The sequence below is a fragment of the Neolamprologus multifasciatus genome, chromosome 11 (assembly GCF_963576455.1).
Source record: "Neolamprologus multifasciatus chromosome 11, fNeoMul1.2, whole genome shotgun sequence".
Classification (NCBI taxonomy): Eukaryota; Metazoa; Chordata; class Actinopteri; order Cichliformes; family Cichlidae; genus Neolamprologus; species Neolamprologus multifasciatus.
Genome location: NC_140449.1, coordinates 18,358,291 through 18,385,608, shown reverse-complemented (window position 1 = coordinate 18,385,608; position 27,318 = coordinate 18,358,291). Strand labels below are relative to the sequence as shown.

At 39.9% G+C, this 27,318-nt stretch overlaps 5 protein-coding genes across 12 annotated transcripts in view; all 5 read left to right on the top strand.

Annotated features, from left to right (window-relative positions):
• The window catches only part of kif13a (kinesin family member 13A), a 38,717-nt gene extending 32,450 nt beyond the window's left edge, over positions 1-6,267 (top strand). For all 5 annotated transcript variants that reach the window (XM_085176411.1, XM_085176410.1, XM_085176412.1 and 2 more), the window contains 2 exons: positions 1,279-2,485; positions 4,687-6,267. In XM_085176411.1, the coding sequence (XP_085032537.1) occupies positions 1,279-2,485; positions 4,687-4,820 (1,341 nt within the window). In that variant the 3' untranslated portion in view covers positions 4,821-6,267. The remainder of the gene's footprint in view (positions 1-1,278; positions 2,486-4,686) is intronic.
• A 264-nt stretch (positions 6,268-6,531) lies between these two features.
• On the top strand, positions 6,532-13,751 carry rbm24b (RNA binding motif protein 24b). The gene is made up of 4 exons (XM_085176433.1): positions 6,532-9,005; positions 9,119-9,242; positions 9,438-9,492; positions 12,111-13,751. The coding sequence occupies exons 1-4, from the start codon at positions 8,838-8,840 to the stop codon at positions 12,469-12,471; spliced, it is 708 nt and encodes a 235-aa protein (XP_085032559.1). The 5' UTR covers positions 6,532-8,837; the 3' UTR covers positions 12,472-13,751.
• Positions 13,752-14,975: 1,224 nt separating this feature from the next.
• Positions 14,976-19,129, top strand: grinab (glutamate receptor, ionotropic, N-methyl D-aspartate-associated protein 1b (glutamate binding)). 2 transcript variants are annotated; one of them, XM_085176427.1, is made up of 7 exons: positions 14,976-15,135; positions 15,710-16,063; positions 16,135-16,235; positions 16,449-16,649; positions 16,891-17,019; positions 17,116-17,259; positions 18,308-19,129. In XM_085176427.1, exons 2-7 carry the CDS (start codon positions 15,766-15,768, stop codon positions 18,458-18,460), a joined length of 1,026 nt encoding a protein of 341 aa, XP_085032553.1. In that variant the 5' UTR covers positions 14,976-15,135; positions 15,710-15,765; the 3' UTR covers positions 18,461-19,129. The 2 variants fall into 2 exon arrangements, with proteins under 2 accessions (XP_085032553.1, XP_085032555.1); XM_085176429.1 differs by lacking the exon at positions 14,976-15,135 and adding an exon at positions 15,265-15,631.
• A 125-nt stretch (positions 19,130-19,254) lies between these two features.
• Positions 19,255-21,338, top strand: LOC146508167 (speriolin-like protein). Its single transcript, XM_085176430.1, has 4 exons — positions 19,255-19,421; positions 20,381-20,599; positions 20,695-20,819; positions 20,940-21,338. The coding sequence occupies exons 1-4, from the start codon at positions 19,265-19,267 to the stop codon at positions 21,270-21,272; spliced, it is 834 nt and encodes a 277-aa protein (XP_085032556.1). The 5' UTR covers positions 19,255-19,264; the 3' UTR covers positions 21,273-21,338.
• A 1,312-nt stretch (positions 21,339-22,650) lies between these two features.
• On the top strand, positions 22,651-27,290 carry smpd5 (sphingomyelin phosphodiesterase 5). 3 transcript variants are annotated; one of them, XM_085176420.1, is made up of 9 exons: positions 22,652-22,882; positions 23,892-24,167; positions 24,720-25,082; positions 25,582-25,657; positions 25,772-25,912; positions 26,009-26,098; positions 26,192-26,255; positions 26,365-26,524; positions 26,711-27,290. In XM_085176420.1, exons 2-9 carry the CDS (start codon positions 23,991-23,993, stop codon positions 26,816-26,818), a joined length of 1,179 nt encoding a protein of 392 aa, XP_085032546.1. In that variant the 5' UTR covers positions 22,652-22,882; positions 23,892-23,990; the 3' UTR covers positions 26,819-27,290. The 3 variants fall into 3 exon arrangements, with proteins under 3 accessions (XP_085032543.1, XP_085032546.1, XP_085032544.1); XM_085176418.1 differs by having other exon boundaries at positions 22,653-22,882; positions 23,892-24,575; XM_085176417.1 differs by having other exon boundaries at positions 22,651-22,882; positions 23,892-25,082.
• Positions 27,291-27,318: the final 28 nt, after the last annotated feature.

Sequence of the window (27,318 nt, the reverse complement as noted above, 5' to 3'; positions counted from 1 at the left end):
AGCAGTTTCATGGTAAAAGGAGGGTTATTGTGTGATTTCAACACAAACTGAGCAGATATAATATCAGTTGTTGAAACTGGATTTTATAGCTTTTCATTGTCATCATCCCCAAAGAAACGTCAGTGTAATTCAGGGAGGTCATCATTAGGCTTACAAACAAAATAAACTTATCAGAGAGAAAAACTTTAGGAATGGCCAGATGATTAACATTGTTAAAAAAGATCTCAACAGGATCTAAATACCTGGGAGACCACGGAAGACAGCTAAAGTGCAAGACCACAGGATTATTGTTGTCAAAGTCTGTAATCAGGAGAGACCTTCATAAATGTATATACAAAGGTTTTGCAAAACATTAAAGAACCAGAAGGTCAGATCAGACATGTCTAACATCTAAAAGAGCCTGTGCAGATCTGAAAAAAATCCTCTGGTCTGAAGAAACTACAATACACTTTTACCAGAATGATGGGAGGGTGAAAGTATAAGATGCATCCTCAGTCATCCAATCCCAGTCTAGCTTGGATGAGTGAGAAAACATTTCTTCCCCTGAAGAAATGTCAAGATGAACAGAATCAACTTTCTGGATCATAAGAAAGAGTTTCTTTAATGATGAAATCAGTCACCTGATCTCAACCAAACAAAGCTGCTTTACAATTGACAAATTAAAAAAAAGAAGGCAGAGAGACCCACAAACAAGCAGCAGCTGAGGTGGCTGCTGTAAAGACCTAGCAGCGCATTTCAAGGGAGAAATGACTGCAAAAGTATTGAAAAGAATCCTCATATTTAAAATTATGTTGGTTTGTCCGCTTAATTCTTATAATTTTAAAATTTGGGGGACTGTATATACAAATAACTGTAATTCCAAACTTTTGTTAAACCTCTTGAATTAAAGCTGGAAGCAGGCACTTCAGTCATATATTAATTGTTTCATTTAAAATGGCGGTCTACAGAGGCAGAAATACACAAATTATGTCTTTGCTCAACAAATCGTGGACCTAAGTGTAGAATGAGTGGTTTGATAGGTGTTTAACTTGATGGGTCACGTTAAAGGACATGCAGCATGTGAATGCAATTTTAAAGCAGCAAACACCAGTAAAGTTATCAAAGATCAAAGAAAAAAGTGTCACAATATTCATACATTATGCTCTGTTCCATCATTACATTCAACCATTTTCATTGTCTCCAGTCTCTTTCTGTAAATAGTCTTTACATAGGCTACACGTGCTGTAACTAACATCAGACCTGGTGTGTCTTTCCCGCTGCTCTTCTTTTGATCGGCAGGACTCTGAAGACGAGGAGACGGATGTGCGCATGGCTCTAAGTCTAAATCGTGGCTCTCAGGACCAAAGCACCTTACAGCCTTACATCCCAGAGGACTTTGCAAACTTTGAGATCTACAACGCCACTCTGGAGAGCCAGGAGGGGTTTCGCTCTGACTTGAAGGGGAGCCGGTGTGGAGGTGGGAGCAGCGAGAGAGAGGTGTCGCGAAGCCCCACGAACAGCAGTTGCACTAGTGGTTACTTTTCACACAGTGCCTCCAATGCCACGCTGTCTGACATGCCTTTCAGTGCCAGTGAGAGCTCTGACCATATCAGCTGCATCTCCAGAGATTCCCATGACCCTCTTGGCTGCCCTGTTGGAAGAGGCGGCACCCGAACCAAAAGTGTTTCTGCAGGGAGTGACGCTCAGCCACGACCTCTTTCGGCAGATGGGGTTCAGGACCTGCTCATCCATTCAGCCTCCTCACCTATCAGTATTCCTAATTGCATTGATAAGCCACAGTCATTCCCTTCACCAAACAACTGTGTACTCAGTACCAGCCAGGAGTTTACTGACTTTAAAGGGGCTGATGACAGCGTTGGTGTAGCTGATTTGGAACATTTTACAGAGGGATGGGGGCAGGAGGGGTTGGAGGTTTGTACAAACGAGCAGAAGAAAACAGTCGATGTAGAAACACGTGGCACTGACAATCAGCTCACCTCTGATGTCTCTGGTATTCTTAAGACATCTCTTCCCGAAAAGACAATATGCAAATATCCTAATTATGAAAACGCCGTTAGTGTAGGTGTGTCCTGCCCTAACACAACAGTGTTTTGCACTTCAGTCAGAGCCCCAGTCTCTGCCTCTCCAGCCCAAATAAATCCTGTTGCATCGGTCCCACCTCCACAATCGCCATCTCTACTCACATCGTTACCTACAGCCACGTCTTCAGCTCCAGCTCTGCGAGCAGGAGGAGAACCTCCCATTCAGGAGCCAGCCCAAGGGGATCTGCCCCATGGAAGTCCCTGTCCCAGTCCAAATCCCAGCAGCGCCGAGCCCTCTGGAGACTCCAGTGGGGATGAGAGCACTCCTGTTGCTCAGCTTCCTGACTGGATGGCACCTGGTGAGCAGGTGTGGGTGGGGAAGAGGAGAGGAACGGTCCACTATGTGGGAGGGGTGGAGTTTGCCAAGGGGATCTGGATTGGTGTGAAGCTGGACATGGCAGTGGGTGAGTCCATTTAAAACTTCTGTTTTTAGACCCCCAATAAAACGTAATTATTACAGGAAAGAATGATTTGTTTAAACAGTCTGAATGTTCCATATATCTCATGCCCTGTATTCCTTAGTCAAAAACTTAATGATTAATTTATATATGTTGTCTTTAAGGCTATGCAGTTATTAACAGCAATATAAATATAGTATTTATTAATCCCTTAAATACTGGTGTCAGTCACGGCTAACACACATGTGGGGCTATGTGGTGAAACAAAATCGCTGTAACCCCCTGTTGACTGTCTGTTAGAGGATTATAAGAGCGACTTACAGGAGAGCGAGGTTTGCTTTTAGTGGTGGGATTGTTAATCCTCTCTGACTGGTCCATTCGTGTCAGCAGGCTGTTGTTTCTAGGAAACAAAACAAGAAAACAAAAGCAAAACAAAAAACCAAACACTTAAGGCCTGTGCACTCAGTGCCAAGCAGGAAAGATCTCACGGGCTCTGTTAAAGGCTAGTGGATAAACATAGTGGAGCATTTAGCAACTGGTATTTCTCTTTGGTCTGTTTCGGAGACAACAAACAGGTGAACACAAACTTCACATGAATGCTAATGATGATTTGGGTTTTCTGGCTGTACAAAACAGGAAACTGTCTGTGCATCCAGTTTATACATTGTGCTTAAAAATGTATTGATTGGCTAAGATAAGTCAAAACTAACGGGTTATTACATTAGATCGATACGTCAACATTTTGAGATAATAACCTGAGTATTTCGCCTTGAGGATGGCAAAAAATATTTCTTTTTAAATAGCAGAAACAAGCTTTTGTAGTTTTCCATATCAATCTGATAAGGGATCTCATACTTTTGAGGGGGTTTCTGCTGCCCCCAAGTGGTGTACAAGAGGAAAAAAACAGGGGGGAAAAAAAGGTGTCCTAGTTTTGATGTGTTGTAGTCATCACAGACTGACTCATAGTCTAGAAAATGAGTCAAACTGTAACAAACAGCAATAAACTTGTGACCCCAGGGCAGTTTCCACTTAATATACTGTACATATCAAATGACACGTGGGTTTTTTTTTCTGTGTGCTACCCTCTTACTACTAAAGCTGAAACACAGCGTGAATGTTAGTAAAACAGAACACAGAAGTGAGTAAATCCCTATATTTAAAAGAAAAAAGCACAAATACATTATATATTCTATAAAATTCTATAAATTCTATAAAAATTGCACATTTTGTTTTTGATGCCAGTAAAAAAAAGCCAAAGACAGACTTTTTTTTGTTGTTGTTTTTTTTGCAAAGCAGGCAAAACTAAGAAAAAAATACTGTAGTAATACAAACTGTGTATAAATCACAGGGAACTAGACCTGACTGAGAGAGGAAGAAAAAAAATAAAAAGGAAGCTAAACAAACATCACATTCCAGTAAAGGCAACACAATACATACTGTTGACTCATATATCATCCCGGAAAATGCAGAGGCGATTAGGTAATGAAGAAATGGGTCCAAGGTCTGGTAGAATAAAAAGGGTTTATCCTTTAATGGTGCAGAAGAGCTTCAGATAGAAAGAGTAGGACACCTGTCACTGATCCACTAGACCAAGATAGATTTCCAAGCACAACGGAGCAGAACGTGCCAAAAGGTCTCTGTAGTGAAAATAGGCCATTACATTAAACTGTTGAACACTTGTGATCCAAACCTGCTGGACACAGGGACAGTCCCAGCAGCAGACAGACGTGTAGAACAAAGCATTTAGTACAAAGCTCAGAAACACATTTTTAAAAAGTCATGACATCAAAATGTGTTTTATGGCCATACTTGATATAAGATTTCAGATGCTCAACAGTCCAGCCTTCATTTCACAATGTGTCAAATGCTCTGAGAGAGTAACAGGTCTGGACTGCAGAGGTGCTACTTTGCACTTTTTTTTAATTAAGGATCCCTGCAGTTGCATGTGCAGATTCTTCTTCGTCTTCTTCTTCTTTCGGATCCTAATCCTAATATTTTTTTCCTGAAAGACAGCTTTCTGGAAATGTTTTGTTGGCATCAAGTTTAAAATGACTTTTTTTCTGAAAGGCTTAAAAAGTCTTTTTTATTCTGATTTTTTTTTTTTACATTTTACTTGTTTTGTAAAATGTATTTGTAAGAGAAGTCTACATTAAAAGTGATTAGAAGTGAGCCGTAAGTCCTCTAATAAGTTATGCCTCATCCTATAGGTAAGCACAATGGGACAGTCCAGGGCAGGGTGTACTTCCGCTGTCCCCCAGGCCACGGCGTGTTTGTAAAGCCATCTCGTCTCACCAGAGGACCACCCTCCATGGACACAGAACCACAGACTCTGATCAGATAGGACCCAAAGAAGGACGTGTTTTCTGGGGAGTTGCAGGGATCTGAGGGTGGTCCTCAGATCCTCTTCGGCCTCCCTTCGTATTATCTTTTTGACCACTCAAGTCTCTGAGCTGAAGGAGTCTGTGCTGTCTGAAAGCATATCTTACCTGTGCATTTAATGAAAGTATATCCTAATTATTGTTCACTGACAACAACAAAAAAAATCACTATGCACATATCTTAGTTTTCTATATGGTGATATTTTTATAGAAAACTTTAATCTGGGAGTCTTTATACAATATTACCCACATACTTTTTGTTACATTGGTTCTGAACACTCCCGTATTTTTGTAAGGCAATGCACTCCAGCCACCCCCCCAGCTCCCCCTAGGCTCATAATGGAGTAATCTGGGATATGAAGATTAAGAATGTACTACTGTTAATAAACATTGATATTTACATCAATATGAAATATCAGGGCTAACCAAAGAACTTCGGTTCCATATCTGCTGTTATGAGTTACATGTTATTTTTCTAATGTGCGTATGTGGACGTATTTGCTACAAATCGATGTGTCCAATTAAAGCTTAGTGCCATATCTCTAGGAGTAATGCCACATACCCTGAGCATAAGACGAATCTGCAAACCCGAGTTGCAGTTAGAAATGTTGCTGTTGACGTACTGTAACACTGTGGAGGAAATGATCCCCATCCATCCAGCACGAAACTGTTGGTGTTCGAATGCTTGCACTGGAAAGGATTCTTGGAGAGTTTGTTGACTGTCTTCCACGATGGACTGATGAAATATTTGCAACCGATGAACTGTGTGTCAACACTAGATGTACAAAGCAGCTAGGTTTTGTCTGAGGCTGGTTATACTGATGCCTTATTGCCCTGTTTTTATAAAAAGAGGCACATAAGTCCCAAAATACTCAGTAGTTATAACCACAGCTGTATGGATCAGAACCTGTATGTATATTTTGAAACCCACAAGTATTCAAAATGCCATCCTGCCTTGCTGACTGACTGATTGAATGCCTTTTTAGCTGATGTCCATCTCCATTTTACATGCTAACAGACTGATGAGTGATGCCACACGTTAAAAGGTACTCAATAACTCAGTTTTTCACATGGAGGATTGAATAAAGGGGCGATGGACAGCATCGGGTTAGAGAAAATTAGCTTAGGTATGAAGAAGAGTTTCCTACAAACGTGTGTTTTATCAAAGTGGTGAACTGTGGAACTGACTAGAAATAGGTAAATATTCAAGCTGTAATTGCAAGTAAAAGAAAGAAACCCAAGAACCTTACTTTAAAGAAGAGAACAAAGCTGCTCTCCCTAAAAAGGAGTTGTAAATAGAAATGTATTTGAACATACACTATTATAATGTACAGAATTGTATTTATAATGTATCTTGAATTGTTTAATTGGTACAAAATGTTCTAGAATAGAACATTTACAATCAGTGTATGTGTTGACTCTTCATTCTGCTCATGCATGCTAACCTAGTGTATTTACCTAACTAGTATATGCAAGTAAATTTGAAATTCAGGATTCAGATGCAGGAAAAAAGAAAAAACAAGAAGTTACTTTAAAACCACTGCATTTTTCTAATGTAGCGATACCTTCAGGCTGACAAACCTGTTTCCTGGATGTATATATATATATATATATATATATATATATATATATATTAAATGTAGTCTAATTAAATTAGTCCAATTAAAAAAAAGTCTGATAATAATGTAGGATTAGCCAGCAGTTTGTGTTTTTAGTTCCGTCCTATGCTGGGATGTAGTGCAGTTTTAATATTTGGAATAGGAAACAGCAACAGTATACAGCAATTTAAGTCCTTGCAAAAAGAAAGTTTTCACAGGACTCTATGCAGTTCAGTGAAAAACTAAGTGCACCCTATGATTCAGTAGCTCTTAGAACTACCTACATTGACTCTACATTACTTTGGTAATGAGAAGGAGTTCATGGCCAACTCAATGACTGCAAGACACCCAAGTCCTGTGGCTGTAAACAAACCCAAATAACCGTTCCTCCACCACCCTTGTTCACGGTGGGAATGATGTGTTTGCGCCAATAGTCTGTGACTGATTTTCACCAAACACAGCATTATTCAAAAGAACACACTAGCGTCCAGAGGTCTTGTTGTATCTTTAGTTACAACTTCGTGAACATAAGCTGTGCTGCCATGTTCTTTTTAGAGAGAAGATGCTTTCTCCTGGCAACCATTCCAAATTCTTGTTCCTAATGTCTTATTCTACCGCCATGAATTTTAACATTTAACATCCTAACTGAGGCCTGTAGAGCCTGAGATGTAGCTCTTTGGTTTTTTGCAGTTTCTCAGAGTGTTGCATGGTCTGACCTTGGGATGAATTTGCTGGGGCGTTCACTCTCTGGTTAAGTCCGTGGCGTTGTGTCAACACACATCTGATTGCTCACACACACCTGTGAATGATCTGTTAATCAGGTTAATCAATTACCATCTTAATTACTATGGAAGCAGTGAGGGTGTACTCTGTTTGAAAACTTTCTTTTTCATATAACGGCACTGTTTTGAGATCTAAATAAGAATCCTATGTCTAAGTTGTACAGGAGAAGATAGCATACGGGTAATGAATTTACAATAATCTCATGTTTTTAAAAAAACTTTCAAATGATGTTATAATAGAACACATTTTACTTTAAGATGTGCAGCATGTGTGAAATATCGCCAGGCACAATATAAACATCCTAACAGAGTAGAATTCTTGTAAACAGGAATAATAAGTACGTTGCCCCCTTAAAACGATGAAGCCCTTTAATAGTTTTAAATCTTTCCAGCCAATTCACTGCTTCAAACAGTCTGAAATGTAAGCTGCCTGTAGCCAGTGGTGTCATGTTTGAGGTGCTTTTAACCTACAGTTATGGTAGTCTGTTTACATACACTCATCACAGGCATGGTAATTTGGGGCTTTTAAGGATTTGTTTAAACTGTTCTTTTTCCAGGGTGGAATGATTTTTACAGCATAGATATTTAACTATTTTAAACTGGACGCACAAGTTTGAATTTATTTTTGATTCTCTCAAATCTGAAACTTCATGGGCCTTGGCAAAGTTAAAAGACAAAAGTTATTAAAAGATTCAAGTGAGCATATGTAATTATTTGAGTATACTTTTTTTTTGTACCCTGTGTGGATTAGAGAAAATCCAAAAGAAGTTCAAACTTGTGCACCCAATTCTTGTTTTCTTAAAGTCATTAAAAATGTATGCTGTGCAATAACTCCACCCTGGAAAAAACAAAAGTTCATGGAAGTCATTAAAAGCCCCAAATTACAACGATAGGTCATGCTCATGGTAATGTAAACGTCTAACCACAACTGTAAAGTAAGTTCCCTAAATTGTTCCCCAAACAAACAAAAAACAAACTATTTTTTAAAAATGTCTATTATAACGGGATATTGATGATTGATTCTGTTTATTTCCAATAGGAGGAGATGCTATAGGAAAATTAAAAAAAAAACAAAAAAAAAAACAGCTTATACTACAGTAAACTGAGACGATAGTAAAGAATACATTATTTGAGCAAGATTTTCAGCTTGTTTTTTGCACTTTCATTATGAACTTATTAAATTACACCCCAGCAAGTGCTGTGCACCCACGGACTGCACGAGTTTCCGGGGAGAACTGACATTCCCAACATGCTATTATTTCCCAGTTAACCCTAACTTATATATGAACATACATGGTCGAAGTAACTGAGTAACTTTATTCAGCTCTACGCTGCGTGCCCTTGTGACAGTTTCAGCAGTTGTGCGACAGTAGGGAGCCTGAACACGGTGTGGTGGTCTGGATCTGGGTGGAGTTAAGGATCTGTGTGACACACACTGACAACTGGGAAGCACACACACAACAAACAGGTGTCTTCCTCCTCTTTCAGACGCACAGTCACACTTTCGGGGGGCCTCCTGTCCGCACACTGAACGCTCCTCTTTCCTTTATCTAACTTTTAAAACTCCCCGGAAATCATTTTGAAGCACAGCTTTCACACAATGCACGCGGCACAGAAAGACACCACCTTCACCAAGATCTTTGTGGGAGGTCTTCCTTATCACACAACCGACTCAAGTCTGAGAAAATACTTCGAGGTGTTTGGAGAAATCGAAGAGGCCGTCGTTATCACTGACCGGCAGACGGGCAAATCCAGAGGTTATGGATTCGTAAGTAAATCCTGTAATTATATAACGATCCGGTCAGCTGAACAAGTCAAGTAGAATGCGTTGTTTCGTGTGCAGGAGTATCATCTCATGGAAAACGCGTTGTCCTAATTTAGGTGACCATGGCAGACCGGGCCTCTGCCGACCGAGCCTGCAAGGACCCCAACCCCATAATAGATGGAAGGAAAGCCAATGTGAACCTGGCGTATCTTGGGGCCAAACCCAGGGTCATTCAGCCAGGTGAGGGACTGGACCTCAGTTTTGTTTTTATTTTCTTTTACAATCGAATATAAAAAGAACTAAACTAAATGAAGCTAATTAACGTTTATGGAAACAAATCTAAGAAAACTTGTAGGTATTTTTCTTCCTGGGTTTTTTTTTTTTTTTTTTAAAGATTTTAAACAAATGTTTCACAATGGTCTGTATCAACTCCAGGCTTTGCATTTGGTGTGCCTCAGATCCATCCAGCATTCATCCAGAGACCTTACGGGTATGTGAAGCTACATTTTGTTTCTGTCACAAAAATCTGTCTCTATTAGAAATGCCCTTGACTATATATATTTTTTTCATTATTATTGTTTTAAATGTGTATTTATTATTGCCTCCACCTGTTTCACCCTGACTGATGACATGTGAGTGTACATGTGTGCCCCTCTGCTTGAGGTTGATTGTGAAGGAAGTGAGCGTTTGTCCCCAGCCACTGCAGGACTTGTCTTCATGTTGTCTATTTCTCTCTGATCTGACAGGGTCGGTAACGGTTAAAATAGCTGATGAAGTGACATGATGATTTGAGGAATAGCTGAGTCTGCATTGGGCAGAGCGCTAAAGTGTTACCTGTATACTCTGACATACACAAACGAACAGAAATGGTGACTAGATGCATGGAAATCTTCTGCTGTTGTTGTTTTCTTTGATGATTTTTTTTTTCAGTTTTCCATAGTACATAGATTGGTGTGTGCCTTGTTTTCAGTATGATGTGGCGTTCAGCTTAACTGTGTGCTTACTTCTACTTGCAGTGGGGGATGTGGGGCGTTCAGAAGGGGATTTTTTCATACAGACTTTTCCAGTCATCATAGGGAGTTATAACTCTGCGATGGGGTGTTGATTCTTTTTCCTGTTTTAATGATTGTGCTTTAGCCTGTGTTTTTATTTATTTATTCCTGGTTTCTGGTTAACATGAAGTTCACTGTGTTTTGTTGTCAAAAGGGGTTGGGGTTGACGATCACTCAGTGTGTTAATTTCAAATTCAATCCCCGGCAACAAAACAAACACTGGCTTGCATGTGGGAGTTCATTTTCTGTTTCCTTACCCATGATGCTGTGTTTTGGGTTTTTTTTTTTTATTGTTTTTTTCAATTAACCTACTGCTTTCATTTGTAGCTTACATCTACAGGTACATATACTGAGCATTTTCTTTCTGATCAGTCACAAATATTCAGTGTTTTTTTTTTTTTTTTGCCATCACTCAAGAAGTGTGTATGAGTGTGTTCGATTGCCTCCCTCTTTGCAGAAAGGCTGTGCTTTGGTGAAGTATTTAGTTATTTTTTTAACAAAAAGCTGGATCACTCTGTTGAAATTTTATCGTTATGAAGTCCTTATTTTAGCTATGACACATGAGTTTAGGTGTGCTCATATAGTCCCTGCAGTATAGGGTGAAGACAAGAGCTCTTAGCTCGTCTCTTAGGCAGCAGCTGTTGGCTACAGTGATCCACATGGCATCTCAAATTCAGATGGAAAAAAGGGAGTCACTCAGCAGCGCTGTTAATAATGTATGGCAGAGACGGAGCCGCTCGGCTGCGGACGACAGGTGGGACGAGCCATGCGCCCATGAGGCGTTTTGGTTATGTGCTGGGGATTACCCATGTGCCCTGGTGATTTACAATGCACCTTTATTTAGCTCTCCACTTGCAGGACGACAAAACCTCCATGCCCTCCTTTCAGTAGTCACACTTAAAGTCAGCTGTGACCTTTACAGCATTTAAACACTTTGTAGTAAAACCAAGTTGCGTCACAAAGCGAGGATACCAGCGTGATGGCTTCTGTCTTGTCAAGTTGAAAGCTGTTAAAGTAATTAGACGGGTCACGCTCAAAAACAAGCATTGGGAGTTTTCTGGAATTGATGTGCCTCTATAAGACAAAAGAGTTAGCCTTTGTTTCGCCTCCCATTTTCACTTATCAGTGGGGACACCTTCAATCTGATCGTAGTGAGGTGTAGGCAGTTGTTGAGGAGAGCTCTGCCATGTGTCACTGAAGGAGAAGATCAACTTGTCCTTTTGCGATGACAAGAGGAGCAAAAATAGCATGCAGCCAGCCTCCCTTGTCACTCAAGTTGACCGTGCGTGTGTATTTGCGCGGGGTGGTGGTATGTCTGGAAGGGTAGAAGAGGTGCACGTGTCAATGGATAAATATACTTTACACCTGCTCCTCGGTGTATTTACTTAGCGTGACTCTGACAGAAGTTTAAAGTGGAGGCAAGTTTACCCAGATACAAAGGTCGTATGTTTCCATCATCATCAAATGGAGATGTCCCTTTATTACACAGTCTTGTTTATTTCTTTTTCAAACAGCCATCTGCACAACATAATACAGCTAAGCACCTACTTTTGATAAGATGCTGTATGGTTACTTTAACAGCTACGTGCAAAACAGTTATTTTTCTCTTCTTTTTTTTTTTTGCGTTTAAGGACCTATTAACATGTGTGGGCATGCTTGTATGTGTGGTGTTGGTGTTGCAGTATGTGGACAGAACCATGTCCATTTCTCGAACTGATATGTTGTGTTTTTGCGATAAGCTCGCATTTTGTCAAATATGGTTTTCAGTGAAGCGTTGGGGTGCAGAGCTTGGCTATGTCTTCTTTTAATGCCACACTGTGTTTCAGATTCGGGTGCTTTTTGAAATTTAAAGCTACGCTTGTGTTTCTTTGTGGTTTTTGCTGCTTTTTAACGTTTCATTTCTAGGTAGGGTTTTTATTTTTTCCGTTAATGAATGGATTTGCTGTGTTCTGAGGACTGGACTGACATATTTGGCACCTGCTTTTCAGTTTTCCAGCGTTGGAAAGATGACTGACTGTGGCTCTGTTCTGACCCTGTGCATCTTTGTGTCCTACAGGATCCCAGCTCATTATGTCTTCCCTCAAGCCTTTGTCCAACCCAGCGTGGTGATCCCTCATGTACAACCGTCTGCGGCTACAGCAACAGCTGCTGCTGCCACTTCCCCATACCTTGACTATACTGGAGCAGCTTATGCCCAGTACTCTGCAGCTGCTGCGACTGCTGCTGCTGCAGCTGCTGCCTATGAGCAGTATCCGTACGCAGCTTCACCAGCACCGACGAGCTACATGACTACAGCGGGGTATGGGTACGCTGTCCAGCAGCCGCTTGCCACCGCTGCCACCCCAGGAGCAGCAGCAGCTGCTGCGGCCTTCAGTCAGTACCAGCCTCAGCAGCTCCAGACAGATCGCATGCAGTAAAACCTTTAAGACTACCTTACAGAAAGAAAAGAAGGGGAGGTGAGCTCTTTCCATGAAGAGGGTGAAGGGAGGAGATGCAGACAAATTGAGGCTGATTTAAAAAGAAAAGAAAAAAAAAGGTTCACTTCCAGGTTTTAACTAAGCAGAACCTCTACCAAAGAGCGAGAAGACAATGTTGAGACAAGTGAGGAATGTATATTTTATTCAAGTGAGATCAGTATTGGATATAAATGAATATTTAATATTTATTCAGCAGTAAAAAAATTGTTAACTGGAGTTGACTCACTGGACATCAAGACAGCTGTCAGCTGAGTTTTTTATATATGTTGCAGGGGTAAGTCCAAAGTGCATTCATGTCTTATGATCAGATTTCTTCCACGCTAATTTAAAAATCAGCGATAACACCTGGCGACAGTATGTTACACCATCATGCAGTTCTCAGTATTGAAATAGTTTCGGACCATTTTTTTTCTTTTTGTTTCACAAAGCTATCCAGGCACTGATGGAAACGTCAGTGTTTATTAAGACTTTTTATATATATATATATATATATATATATATATATATATATATATATATATATATATATATATATATATATTTTGTTTGGAGTGAAGTAGATTAGAGACCCTTGGGAAAAGAAATCCCTTTTAAAAAGTATTTTTTCTGCGGTACATAAGACAAAATGCTCTGGTGACAGCTGAAGCTGGTAAAAGCACTCGCGCTTCTTCCCTTTTAATCACTCAAGCATGTTCAGCTAAAGGGAAGAAACGCTGTTGAATGTGAATCTTTCATTTTCATAAAATGTTTCATCGTGTGTTTAAATTATGCTATTTATGTATTTATTATGGAGCCTTACAGCAATAAACCCTTTGTTTTCATATGTTAGTATAAAAGTCTACTGTGGAACATGTCCATGTGTGCTACTGCATTTCTCATGATCAAGAGCATATGATGGATGTGAACGCTCGGCTTTGCAAAGCTGTCGTCTGTATAAAGAACAAATGATGAGTGGAAAGGTAGCAGTAACTTTAAAGTGTTTCTTTTTTTCTATACTGTTCTGTTGTTTTTATGTTGTCTAATAGATTAATAGCTCTTTAATGTCACTTTTGATACTTGACTAATTTGATAACTGACAGGCTGTTTTTAAAATTGATCACATTTTATGTCTTTTGACATTAAAGGTTTTCTGATGCAAGAGCAACAGCTATTGACCTTGTAATGCATGACTCAACTATACAGATATTTTATTTGGGAAATAAATCAAAATTTACTTTCAACTGTTTCTGTGTTCTTGTTTAATTGTTTGGCAGTATGAAAGAAGATTCTCCAGGTTTCTAAAAGGACGTTTAAAGCTGTTCTTTGGATGTTGGCTGCCTTTTCTGTTCTCCATCAAGATGACTGTATTTTAGGGATAGCTGTAAACACTCACTGTTGTATTTCTCTCCTGACCTCTTCCATTCATACCGATGATGATTTGAACCCAAAAACTTCACCTTTGGATTCATCACTCCATAAAATGTGTCCTCACTCATGTTCAGGGCTGACAATCCGTAAGAATGGCGTCTTGACAGCCACCTTCCTCTGAGACCATTTTTGATGAGGCTTCAGTGAACAGCAGATGGAACCGCTTATAGGTCAGGTTCTGTGTCAGGTCTTTTCAAAGGAAAACTTCGAAAGAAGTCTATAAATCGCTGGGAGTTGCTACTCAAGACCACTTTTTTAAAATGACAAGAATACCTGATTGTTTAGAACAAAATATAAAGAAATGAGGGATGGCTCAAGATTTTTGCCCAGCCTCATGTTTATGATGCTTTACAACAATGTAAAACATACTCATATAACCTGTTTGACTTTACTAAACTGTCTTAGAGTGTTCCTGTACAGTTGTTCAGAAACACGTTCTTGTTAGGAAATAAACGATTTTTCTCTAATACCTCTCGGTTTTTCTTACCAAAGCTGCTGCCTCCTGACACCTGCTGGTTAATGTGAGTATTGCACACTATTGAGTCGTGACACCTTGAGCTCTGTGGTTATGTTTTCCCACGAACGCCTGTCTCACATCGAGCTTTGGGCACATTACTTTTACTCACACGTTGGGCGGAGCTGAAGGCCAGCGGCACTGCCAGGCCTGACGCATTCAAGCCATATCAAAGTTACTTAAGGAGGTTCTTTAATTTGTTGTTAATTGTAAGATTTGCTAAAGCATTTATGCACACACTACACTTTGAATACCAATGACATAGGAGGCAAAATCTTCTCTCACAAAAATGCTGGTTAATCACGTGAAAGTAAGCGAACATGACCTGACGTCGGTCAAAGTAACTCATTTAAAATAAATGTAAACATGGCTTAGTTGATATCGAGTTTTGGTGTTTATGTGACGTATTTAAAAAATATATATAGCCAGTGTCCTATCAGAAAACTTTACTCTTTACGGAAAGAAAAAACTCGCAAATCATTGCGGTAAGAACATCGGTATCACCTGTCCCATTTCTCCCATGTTTCGTGAACGCGGCGCACGCATTCTGTCTGTCGAGCGCGTTAAGAGGAAGTCGTCCTTTAGCAATCACAGTGCCTTAAAATTCAAAAAACCTGCAAAACGACACCCACAAATGATTCAAAGGGAAGCCATTTGGAACTGAAATATTTCTTCCCAGCACTGTGAGTAGCATTTAGAGACTTCAGCTATCATAACTGTTGATCTCTGCTTCCTTTCGCTTGCCTTTTTTTTTTTTTTTTAAGAAAAACATGTCTATACTATGTTAATCAATTTAACAGAAAAAAACCCTCACATGCTAATTCGTTCTTTGTCAGAAATATGACATGTATTCCCATGTCTTATTTTAATTCAGAGGGCCTGCGGTGTGCAGAATACGTGAGCTAAAGGGTCGTTTCGTGGATGAAAGTCAGATTTGTGGCCTATTTCTTTTTTCCCGTAAACCTCGCGATTCTCGGGGTGTTTCGAACGGTGCCGATTCTTTTTTTTCGACCCTGGTGTCAAGTGAGCTCCACATGTGGACTCGTGGTAGCGGCAGAAGCACTGACAATATGTACAGTGGTTACAAAACGCTTGTTTTAATTGAGATATCGGTGTTTGTGGGAAAACAATAGGTACCGGAAGTAACCGCTTCCACGTGACTTCTGTATCGCTGCGTGTGTATGTGTATACTTCGCTGCCAACATTATCTGTCAAGTAGCATATTTGTTGTTCTTATTTGTATTTTATCCTTTTCAGAGGTTATCTCGTATCCCTGCGCACCGGACGGTATCTGCTCCTGATCTAAGGCGGAGATGACTACCGAGAAGACTGAATACACTCCCGTGGTGGTGGGAGCATCTCAGCCACCTCTCCCCGGGCAGCCAGCGTTTCCCGTTGCCTTTGGCACGAACGTGCCGGGTCCAAGTACGCTCGAGGGCCACGTACCTGGTGCTGGTGTCCATCCCTTCCCTCCACCGACTGCGTTTGCACCTGGTGTCCCGGGAGATTTCGGAATGGCCGTGAACCCCAACCAAGGACAGTCGGGATTCGCCAACCCATCATATCCTGCATATCCTCCACCAGCATATGGCTTTAATGAAAATATCGCAGGTGGGTGTTTGAAACACTGCCACTTTTTTTCCCCTTTTAACTTTGTTCTCAGTTTGTCATTGCCATTGCAGGAGAAGTTTTCCATAATGAGGATCCACCAGCTTTTCATGAGAATCAAGAGTTTGATTTTGGATTGGATAACAAGACAATACGACGAGCGTTTATAAGAAAGGTAAGAAGATGCTTCGGTTATTTTGAGCCACATATATTTGTAATATTTTCATCAAGTATCTTTGAAATAATCAGCAAGGTTATGTTACTTAAAGCTGAAACAAATGACTAAAACTAATATTTCCTACTTGGTAGCGTCAAACAGATACTTCAGTACAAACAAGATATTCACCCTGTTTATTATTTACAAATGTGTGTTCACTTTTCCCTACAGGTATTCTTGGTGTTAACCGCTCAGCTCATGGTGACATTCGCATTCGTGGCTGTTTTCACCTTTGTGGAACAGGTCAAGGTGTTTGTAGCGGCGAACATGTGGACATATTTGGTGTCCTACATTGTGTTCTTTGTGTCCATTTGCGTGATCAGCTGCTGTGGAAATGTTCGTCGAAGACACCCTTGGAACCTGGTTGCACTGGTAAGCCAGGGGGTGTTTTCATCACTGTGTAGATTTTGGGGAAGGAAATCCTACTTGCACTTATGTAACTCCTTCTTTCAAAAACTGAGTTGGTTAATTTATAAGAAGTCGAGGGGTCGGGCAGCTTTTGTCCTGAAGTGTTGACATTTTGTATTTGAGGTTTACAGTAAAAAGTTGTGTAACTATAAAATTATCTGTGATTTATCTGCCTGCTGATGTACTGTGCTTGTCTTGTTTACAGTCCATTTTGACTCTAAGTATGTCCTACATGGTGGGAATGATCGCCAGCTTCCATGAAACCGATTCGGTGATCATGGCTGTGGGCATCACAGCAATTGTGTGCTTCACGGTGGTCATCTTCTCTCTGCAGGTTTGTACCTGTAGATCTCTGCCTCTGGTCTACATGTCGAGTGCGTTAATCATTCTTCAATATGTAAATAATCATAGGTTTTTCTTCTTCCAACAGACCAAGTATGACTTTACTTCCTGTTATGGGGTACTTTTCGTCTGTTTAATTGTCTTGATCGTCTTTGGCTTCCTCTGCATCTTCATCCGTGACAAAATCCTGCATATTGTCTATGCTGGACTGGGAGCATTACTCTTCACCTGTGTAAGTCCTTAAACAAACTCGTCACTACTGCTAGGTCGGATTTGTGCGGAATTTTGTCTTGGTGCCGTTATTTTGTGATGCTGTAACCTAATCTAAATTGGTCACACATCAAAGCAACAGCAATGCTCAGCTGACATTTGTTTAGGGTCTTTTCTTTAGAGTTCAGGGTTTATTGATGTACCTTGTGGCTGGATTTCATACAGATGCTTTTCACAGAAGTGTGGTCAGTGGTTATAAGAAGGCACAGACAGCCACAGAAAATAAGGAAGAAAGAAATGAACAAGACAGACTTTACAAAACACCTGTCTTCAATTCAGACTTGCCACAGCACCCCAGGCAGCATTAAAGATGTAAACATTCGGTGTGACTGCAGTGTTTGTTTTCAGAAACATTACCATCACAGAACAGCTTTTTAATAATTAAAGGACTACACTCACCAGACACTGTTAGCTGTACCAGGCTAGATCCCGTTTTGCTCTCAGAACTCTAATTCTACATGGCAGGATGGATCTATGCTTCTGTATAATTTACACCAAATTCTGACCTTGCACCCGGTGTGGTCTTCTGCTGCTGTAGCCTATCTGCCAAGGTTCCACCCATTCTGGTGCTCATTTTAGCTGTAGCTACATATTCCTGCCTTGTTATTGGCTAATTAGATATTTGCTTTAACAAGCAGCTAAACCAGTATACCCAGTGAAGTGCCTGCCTGGTGAGTGTACATTTAAACAAATGGCATATTGAGTCTGGTCGGAAAGGGAATAAAGTGAAAGTGAATGTAGTGAATAACAGAGTGGTGGTTTTGCAGAGACACATTATTGAAGCTTTAGAGGTTATTTGAATGTTCATCTGGACAAGCAAAACGAAACCAACCTATCTGTGTAGCTTGATAATGGTGCTAACTGTAATTTGGATAATGGAAACTGGAACTAACGTTGCACCACACATGAACAGAAGTCAGATCTTTATATACAAATGTTACATTTTTTTTGTTTGTTTTTTTTTATTTATTGGTGAAACTCTTTGACTGTATTAAATTTGTGTGTTGCAGTTCTTGGCTGTGGACACTCAGATGCTTCTTGGCAACAAGGAACTGGCCCTGAGTCCCGAGGAATATGTCTTTGCTGCTCTAAACCTGTACACAGACATCATCAACATCTTCCTCTACATTCTCGCCATCATTGGCAGAGCCAGAGGAGGCTGAGCAAAGGGAGCGACAATCAAAACTTTTCCGTTCAAACACAAAAGTGAATTCTGATAATGTTGATTTTTGCTTTGCTTTGTAGTGCGTATTCGTTACATAGTTGAAGATTGCTTTTGCTTCACCCAGTAAATGTAGTTTTTGTATGATGCTATGTAGTGTAAGTAGGACCACATAGCCTCCAGCTTAGAGATTGCTACAGTTTTCTGCAGTATATGTACAAAACTTGTATTTTGGTTTAGAAAATTGTATCCTATGCCAAACAAAACCATTAAAAAGGACAAAGGTTTGCCAAAATAATCCCAAGGTTTTTTTTTTTTTTTGTTTGTTTGTTTTTTTTTGGTAGGAGGAGTTTTAATTAGCCAGAAGAATGCTTTGTTGATATCTAGTCTCATTAGCATGTGGACTTTGGGATTGTTTTGTCAAATTTTTGTTTGCCGGGATCAAAAGTGAATCTTTAATGCTTAACCTAAAAAAACAGCAGAAATAAGAAGGGCTAAAATGTGCAGTAGATGAAACCGTAACTGCAGCCAAACCTAAATATAAATGTATGCGACTCCATGACAGCCAGGCAAGATTAATCCACTGATGAAACCTTTTAAAAAGTGATGAATTAATGGTCATTCCTTCATGTATTGAGGAAACTTTTAAAATCTTGATGCGCTCTCTCTCTCTCTTTCTCTGTGTTTTCATTGAACTAAAAGAATCCTGTCAAAGTCAACTGCTGCCAGAGTTCTGTTGTCATTTGAATTGATACACTTTTGTTTTGGGGGCATTTTGTGGCTCAGCTGTGAAACAGACCCTCCAATGGATCAGCAAACTGCTGTGGCCTTGCGGTTAAAAAATGACCAGCTCAGGCAGGACAATGATCAGCTGAAGTCGATATTAAGTGTGGTCAAAGAAAACATAGACCTCAGAGCTAGGATGCAGAGCTTCAACAAAGACACTCTGGAGGAATTAACAGGTATTGTGGTTTTCTTTGCCACTAGGTGGTGGCATCAGTGTTGACTTTGCTTAGAAATCTATATTTTTTACTTCTTTAAACAAGTAATGTTATGTCAATGTGATGTATAGTAAAGTGTAAGCATTTATAAATATATTTTTTTTCTGTATTTTATTAATCGTCCATACTTAATATGTAGATCCAGCATTTTAAAAAACAACACTTCGTAGTAGAATAAATGTACCCAGGCTGTTTTAAAGAAAAATAGCCTGGGTCCAATCACTTTGTCCTCAATCTCTCTGTATTAATGACTAATAAATATTATTTTCAGTGTACATTAAAGTAATTTTCAAGTTGATTGTTTAAATGGCATTGCCCCATTCTTTGAAGCGTACAAAGGCTAGCGAGGGCATCAATAGATCCTTGGTAAATGCATGTGCAGCATAATGACAATTGCTTTTATTTAATTTAATTTATAGAGGCGTATTTGTTATCCTGCGTATTATGAGCAACATGCTTTTCAGGCATCTGTGGTTAAAAAAGAGGGGTTCAAATACAGTACGATAATATAAAGTACTAGAGAGATAAAAGGGGTAATTTAAATCAAATTGGGTTATAAAATGGGACATTTTGGGGGGGAATATCATTACAGACACACACTCTAAATGCAGAAGCTCAGTGCCCTTTGGCAGCCTTGAAAGGGTACTGAAGGATCAGAAGTATAGTGAGGACCTACACCACAATAATCCTTCAGTTAATCCATACTTTAAAATCAGGTCTATGCCATGGGGTCAACCAGCTCAGAAGGACTGAAACAAGTGTGATGGGGTCACGCCTCCACTCTGGAGCTACAATCAAAGAAAAGCTTTTGCAATAATCACTGGTTTATTAGACAGAAGCCCGTAACTTTCACTGTGCACATTCCTCTGATTTTCTTCTTGTTATTAATGACGAATAACAAGGCCGTTGTTTTTTATCAGTTTGCTCCATCTCAGGAACAGAACCATTAACTCAGTGGCAGCGCACCTTTGATGAGACACAATTCAGAAAAGGCTTGCAACAAACCAAACCCAAATGGGAACATCGATCTTCGTCTCCCATCGACTTCAAGTCTTTCATCCAAAGCTCTCTGCACACAGACGCAGATGAGACAGCTGAGCGTCACAGCCCCAGAACTGATGTTCCTCTTGACAGCAAGGGTGATTGTTACTTCAAATGCAGAAAATGTTTGAGCTGTAATTGCACTGTTGACACTCTAAGAAAGAAAGAATTCATTTTTATTATCTATCTTCAGCCCCAAACAGGCTTCTTGGAGAGATTTGCTATCAGCTGGATAGGAGAATTCTCTCCTACATCTTCCAAGGTCACACAAGGCTCTACGGTTTCATAATTGCCAATATACCAAACAAGATCAAAGAGGTAAGAATTATCACAATGATATAATGAGGAGCTCAATTTAATTAGTACAAATGTGTCTGTTGAGGAGTTTCCCATTTAATATGGCAGTGCTCATATTCACCTTTTATTTACTCATTACAGGTTAGCACACATCCACTGACAGGGAAGGTGGATCAAGGCTATCAGCTTCATCTCACTCAGAGGCATGCAGAGCTTGTGGAAAGGCTGAGCCAGCGTGGGTATAAAGAAGCACTTCACCCTCCTTTTACTGAGTTCATTGTGAACACCTACGGGATCCTAACGGAAAGGCCAAGTGAACACGGCACACAGGAAATGGACTACAATAATCCAGACTTCCTGAAGAAGGTGATAATGACCACTGCACCTAGAAAGCTTCACAAGGACCTGCTGGTTGTGCTCACTTGCCTCTGCATGATGGCAGAAATGGACAGAAAGCCACTTCTTTTCTGGTAGCTCCAGATCCAAATTAGGCTTTGCACCATCCTGAAGCTGGAATAAATGATTTGACATAGTAAATAATGTGTGTCTATGATTTTGTGCTTAATGAAAAATGTCTGCCATTTGATAGAGAGAAACCCAAAAATGAAACTCACAATTGCATGTGTTTAGTCATTTCAACAACACCAACCAGCCAGCTTTATTTAACCAGAAAACCAATGAAGTATCCAGGGGGTTTAAAACTGTCATACACAAATAAGAAGCACAGCTTGATGACAGATGTCTTAACAGTAATTTGATTTCAGCCAATATTCAGTGCAGTGTGGACTGCTATGGTATCCCCAACATTGGGGATAATGAGATACAGCATCAGGAAGTTTTCGTGGATCTAACTTTAAAGAGGTGATACTACAAAATGGCAAATATAGGTCTAATGCAATCTGGAGTTCTGTTTCCTCGCTTTGTTTCACATGTGAAGTAATCTGTTATTCTACAGTACTTTCCTAAAATCTCAAGGCACCCCTCATTTTTGCTTGCAGTGACATTCTTGTCATTTTTAAATAGTCCTGAAAAATAGCTCTTCGGGATTTCTGAGGATCTATCAAAGTTTTTCTTTGCACATTGGCTGCTTCCTCAGCCTGATTAAGTCAGACGAATTTGTTTGTTTGCTTGTCTGTTAAACTGTTAAACGTGAGACGACACAGTTTGACATAAAATAGTGTTTCTGCACCTAAAAGGTGATTTACAAAGAGCTGTTGTTACCATGTTGTGCAGTTCGTCCCTAATAAATACATAAATAAATGAATAAATAAGAGGAAATTGGATAAGTTTAGGACAAAAGGAGAAGTGAGTCTAAAATCTATCTACAGCACACGTACAGTATCTAAAAGTTACGTCCTAATAGAAAAACAGAAAAGGCATCCAGAAAAGAATGAAGGTAGTCATACTAAATGCCCCCCACCCCCACAGTACACAGTATTTCCATTTATATCTACATATATTTTTGGATGTATCACATTTCCGTGGTTAAATGTAAAGAAATGAGGGTTGACACAAGACTTTTGCACAGTACTGTATATGCTATGCATTTTTAAAAACTGAAATTGAAGCAGGACAGTTGCTAGCTCCGCAGTATGTAGTTTAGTTTGTCGTCAAGTAGGACTTTATTATTTTACTGTTATTATCGGAAAGTTTCATTTGTTACGTTAAGTCATATTTACGTCACTAACAATAAATAAATATACTCAAAACAATTCAAGAAAAAACACATGTATGGAAAATAAACAGCACAGTGACTTAGAAATTCAAATTCAATGCAGTTTTTCATTTGGCGAACAGCAGCAGCTGACGGTCGCCCCAGGTGAGGTCACGTGCCACACGGGGTAGACACCATGACAACGCTGTAGGGGTGTGGCTTAATAACGTGACAGACACCGAGCAATATGGTTTTATGTATGTTCAAAAGGACTGCTTTACTAATGTTGTTATCTGCTTTCAAGCTAGACCGTACGAGTTTTCTACCAAGCATGTGCGAACAATACAAAGAAATGAAATAAAATAAGCATTTCAACCGGCTGCTCGTTGTGTGGGTTCATCAGACGGACTGTGCCAGTTTACATGCTAAGGTAAGTAGACGTGTGACTTCCACGTTAGCTGGTGTTTTAAGCTAGCAACGCAACATCAAGGGTGTATAATGATAAACGACATGTAAAGAGAAGTGTTAGCATTTACTGAGAAAAAGATTGTGGGAATTAAAAAAGTATGATTTTGAAAGTGAAACTGTTAGCTTAAGCTTACTTGCAGATGGCCGATGAAGAGAGAACGTGTTATTCAGCTACATTTACCATTTACCTGTACAAGTATGTTACGAGCAGTGGCACAGAGATCTCTTGCTGATTAAGAGGCTAGATGATGATTTAAGTTACGCTAGCCTGTGTTTGTGTAACCTAGTTTTATTCCGTGATTTTTATTTTTATTTTTATTTTTTGTGATTTTTTTAATAGTTAGGAATGTTAATCGAAAGTCAGAAATGGTCCTCAACCTTTGAACGCACCACCCTGGGGATCCATTGTTAAGCAGTGTTTGTAGTATGATCTGTATTTTCACTGTGAATTAAATGCATCACCAGCTCATATTGCTACAGTTAACGCCCTGATAGAGAATATGCTCGCCTTGGATCGATATAATTGTGTATAATATGTATGTGTTTTTCAAACGACAAAAAGCAGCAGTACAAGGTTTGAACAAGACAAACATTTGTACTGTTTTACTTTACATAAACTCATGGGCCTTAGATGGTGTGTTAGATCTGTAAAGACACAAAGGTGTGGTGCTCAAGGCAAATTTTCACTGAAGCCTTACTCTACCTTTAGTTAAATAAAAACTCTACAGATGGTGACAGCTGGATAATGTCAAGGCTGTTTCAAGCATGTTCTTTTTCTCTTCTTTTAAAAGCAATCATTATGCATTGCGTAAACAATGAATAAGCTGTCTGTTTCCTGTGCATTTGATTATACTGCCTTGAGTTCTGTACAGATGCCAGTTGCTTCATGCTTTCCAGAAATGCATGTATGAGCATGAAGTCGTAAAGCAGGTTATTCCATGAGAACGACTATTTCCTTTTTCTTGTTTCAGTGTCCAGTGGATCCCATGAAGAGGAGACGCTGCACAGGAATGAGGCCAGGCCGAGAAGCTCTGACGTTGTTGATTGTTGTTTAGAGTCAGTAAATCAACATGGCCCTGCAGGCTTCTGCCTTTCCTAATGGCTTTGTTGCGGCCATCCATGCTGTAGGATGGGCTTTTATCGTGCCATGTTTCTGGTTTCTTGATCGCCTCATTGCTGTGTGCAAGTCCACCACTCTGGAGAAAAGTCAGCGGCTGGAGCAGGAATGCTATCTTCGCCCCCTTGAGGTCTTTTTTGGCTCCATTACCTTCTTTATTCTTTTTCTCGCTACTGCCCCTTTGGCTTTTCTTGGCTTTCTGCTTTGGGCACCTCTTCAGGCCTGCCGCAGGCCATTTAGCTACCACAGAGGGATGCCATCCTTACCAGAGAAGGCAACAAACAAGGGCTTTGAGCTGACTGGTAAGGCATCATTTGTCTTTGCTTCAGCCAACCTTTGTCTGCTGCCTGACAGCCTGGCTCGCTTTAACAACTTGGCTAACACTCAACATAGGGCAACTGCTATTGGCCAATGCATTGTGCAGGGCATATCTCGCCCTAATATCCGCATATTAGTTGACTCCCCCAGCAGCTGTGGTACTCTCAGCCCCTCCAGCAGCATTCTTCCCACAGTGAACTCACCTACATATGGGGCTACAGTAAGTCAACATCCTGACCCAGCTGAAATGCATGATCTAAATCTAAATTCTAACATAGATTGTGTACCCAATGATGATACAAAAGAGCCTTTGAATGAGTCCACCTTTCCCCTCCTCAATTCCAACCGTAACTCTAACCAACAGGACCAGTCAAGTCAGCAAAATCCCCGAGCTTTGAGCTCTCAGGGAATCCGCCAGCAGAGTGATGTACCCTGGGAGATATCTCCACTGTTTCCAGCCAACGTTGACATACTGTGCCTTGAAGAAGTGTTTGATAAGAGGGCTGCATGGAAGCTCACCAATATATTGAAGCTTGAATTTGGACACATACTGTATGATATAGGTGTGTATGCATGCCAGCCACCATGCAGATGTTCTTCTTTTAAGTTCTTCAACAGTGGGCTCTTCCTCGCCAGCCGATTCCCTGTCCTCGAGGCCCAGTACCACTGCTTTCCAAACAGCCGAGGCGAGGATGCGCTGGCTGCCAAGGGTCTGCTTTCTGTTAAGGTGCATTGCTTAACGTCCCCCTCTTTAATCTGTCTTTCTTTTTTTCCCTTTTTTTTGTTTTGTTTTTGAAACCTTCAGATCTGCTAGTTTTGGATGCTTGCATGTCATCGTATAGGGATAAATTGTGTTCAACGTTTCATTTTAGAAGTATGCTTTCATATTTATGGACAGGAAGTGGAAATTTTATCAGAGCTTAGCTGATCTGAGATAAAGAACTGAAACTGTGAGCAAAATTCGTGACACCTCAAAAAGTTTCGAAGTCAGTTTAGGTCCATTAGTTAACTTTATGATGTGGAAATATGTGATATATAGAAGTGGATTGCATGCATAATAAGGAGGGTCATCTTATGAAGTTACAGACATTTTTAGTGAGGTATGGAGTGTTGATTTCATTGGACTTTGTTGCTTTTATGTAAAATAGAATTAATACTTGTGCTTTTGTATCAGTTTGAATAAACAGAAAATATGATGCCATGATTGTTTTTGTTTTAATTCCCAGGTGCTTATCGGGAAGAACCAGAAACAGAAGAGAGTGGTTGGCTATTTTAACTGCACACACCTTCATGCACCAGAGGGTAGGTCCCGATTTCTGATTTGGCTTAATTAAACAAATTATAAAATCTTTTCATATTTAAATTTTTTTTATTTTTAGTTCTGTTTAGGAGACCCTCTGTGTAATCCTATTTCAGGTGAAGGGGAAATTCGTTGTATCCAGTTAGAAATGGTAACTAAGTGGATTGCGGAATTTCAAGCTGCCAACAAACAACCTGATGAAGATGTTGTTTTTGATGTGCTCTGTGGAGATTTCAACTTTGACAACTGCTCACCTGGTGTGTTGCTGTCTCATGCAAGACTTTATTCTGTTAATATTTTTCCTTTTTGTTAATATTGTGTTTTTAACCAGTTTTTAAAATGTATTCATCTAGATGATCATCAGGAACAGAGTCACTCTGTTTTTGAGGAATACAAAGACCCTTGCAGGGCCGGACCTGGAAAGGAGAAGCCCTGGGTCACCGGTTTGTACTATTTATTCCCTGTAGCACTTCATAGTTTGACTATATGACAAATTTCAACAAAGATTAGAGAATTTTTATGGTTTGTTTTTGAAGGTACTCTGCTGGAACAGCCCACATTGTATGAAGAAGATGTAAACACCCCAGAAAATCTACAGAGGTACTTTTGCCACTTTGTTGTTTTCAGGAAAACTACATTTCTGATAAGAAATCCTTACACACTGTTTATGGTTACAGCAACCTGCCCTGTCTTTTTCATGTTCTTGTAGGACTTTGGAGAGTGAGGATCTGAGAAAGAGGTTTATCGCTCCTCCTGTACCTAAGGCGGACTCTCCGTTGGTGTACCCTGAAACTGACCAGCCGTGGATCGGACGACGGATCGACTATATCCTGTACCGCGAAAGCTCCATTTCGAAGCAGTGCCAAACAGTATGTGCCTCACTTATTTCCCTGTGTTCAGTCCCCAGTCTTTTCATTTGCTCATTTGTGTTTGAAATGTTTATATCTGTAGATCATTTAGAAAATATTTGCAAATTGCAGAACTACTGACAGCCTCCTCATTTAGAAGAATAATTTATCATTAAAAAAATGCATAAAATCTTTTTTTCCATTTAGGAAATTGAAGAGGTGACCTTTATAACTCAGCTGGCTGGGCTTACGGACCATATTCCTGTGGGACTGAAACTGAATGTGGTTATGGACTCAGACTCTGCTGATGAATGAGGACTCATTCAAACAACAGTACAAAATGCACAAAAAAGTGCACTGCTTTACTCTGTGCAGGTACAAGAGTGTTTTGACTATATACTTGAATTTGTAATTTAAATGACCAAGGAGATTATACCTCAGGTGAACTTTATACAGATTTATAGCATAAAGGTTTTATAATCGATGCATTTTATATATCAGGGGTTGTTCAGGCCAGAGGTGTTGATTTTATAAAACAGTAGCATTCTCCTGTCATAGTTTCCTACCAAAATAAATGCAAATAATGAATTTTATACCTTTCTTTCTGACAACATTTAAGAGGTGCATTTTTTTACTTGTCCTTCTGACACATCAGACAATAGTACTGTTGTGACTGTCATCCAGCTGCTATATATGCTTATAATGAACAAAAACTTCAACAAACAGTTCATTAGTAAGTAACAGCTTTGTTTTCTTATATACACAACCATGCCAGTCTTACCTTACAGACAGACAGTTCATCAAAGTAGCAGAGG

Excerpts from the sequence above, each read along its gene's own strand:
- rbm24b (XM_085176433.1), top strand. The coding sequence starts at position 8,838 with ATGCACGCGGCACAGAAAGACACCACCTTCACCAAGATCTTTGTGGGA. Across the intron at positions 9,006-9,118 it reads AATCCAGAGGTTATGGATTC|GTGACCATGGCAGACCGGGC; the intron begins GTAAGTAAATCC and ends GTCCTAATTTAG. Across the intron at positions 9,493-12,110 it reads TTCATCCAGAGACCTTACGG|GATCCCAGCTCATTATGTCT; the intron begins GTATGTGAAGCT and ends TGTGTCCTACAG.
- grinab (XM_085176427.1), top strand. The coding sequence starts at position 15,766 with ATGACTACCGAGAAGACTGAATACACTCCCGTGGTGGTGGGAGCATCT. Across the intron at positions 16,064-16,134 it reads CTTTAATGAAAATATCGCAG|GAGAAGTTTTCCATAATGAG; the intron begins GTGGGTGTTTGA and ends TTGCCATTGCAG. Across the intron at positions 17,260-18,307 it reads GAGCATTACTCTTCACCTGT|TTCTTGGCTGTGGACACTCA; the intron begins GTAAGTCCTTAA and ends TGTGTGTTGCAG.
- LOC146508167 (XM_085176430.1), top strand. The coding sequence starts at position 19,265 with ATGGATCAGCAAACTGCTGTGGCCTTGCGGTTAAAAAATGACCAGCTC. Across the intron at positions 20,600-20,694 it reads TGTTCCTCTTGACAGCAAGG|CCCCAAACAGGCTTCTTGGA; the intron begins GTGATTGTTACT and ends ATCTATCTTCAG. Across the intron at positions 20,820-20,939 it reads TACCAAACAAGATCAAAGAG|GTTAGCACACATCCACTGAC; the intron begins GTAAGAATTATC and ends TACTCATTACAG.
- smpd5 (XM_085176417.1), top strand. The coding sequence starts at position 23,991 with ATGGCCCTGCAGGCTTCTGCCTTTCCTAATGGCTTTGTTGCGGCCATC. Across the intron at positions 26,099-26,191 it reads GGAGAAGCCCTGGGTCACCG|GTACTCTGCTGGAACAGCCC; the intron begins GTTTGTACTATT and ends TTGTTTTTGAAG. Across the intron at positions 26,525-26,710 it reads TTTCGAAGCAGTGCCAAACA|GAAATTGAAGAGGTGACCTT; the intron begins GTATGTGCCTCA and ends TTTTCCATTTAG.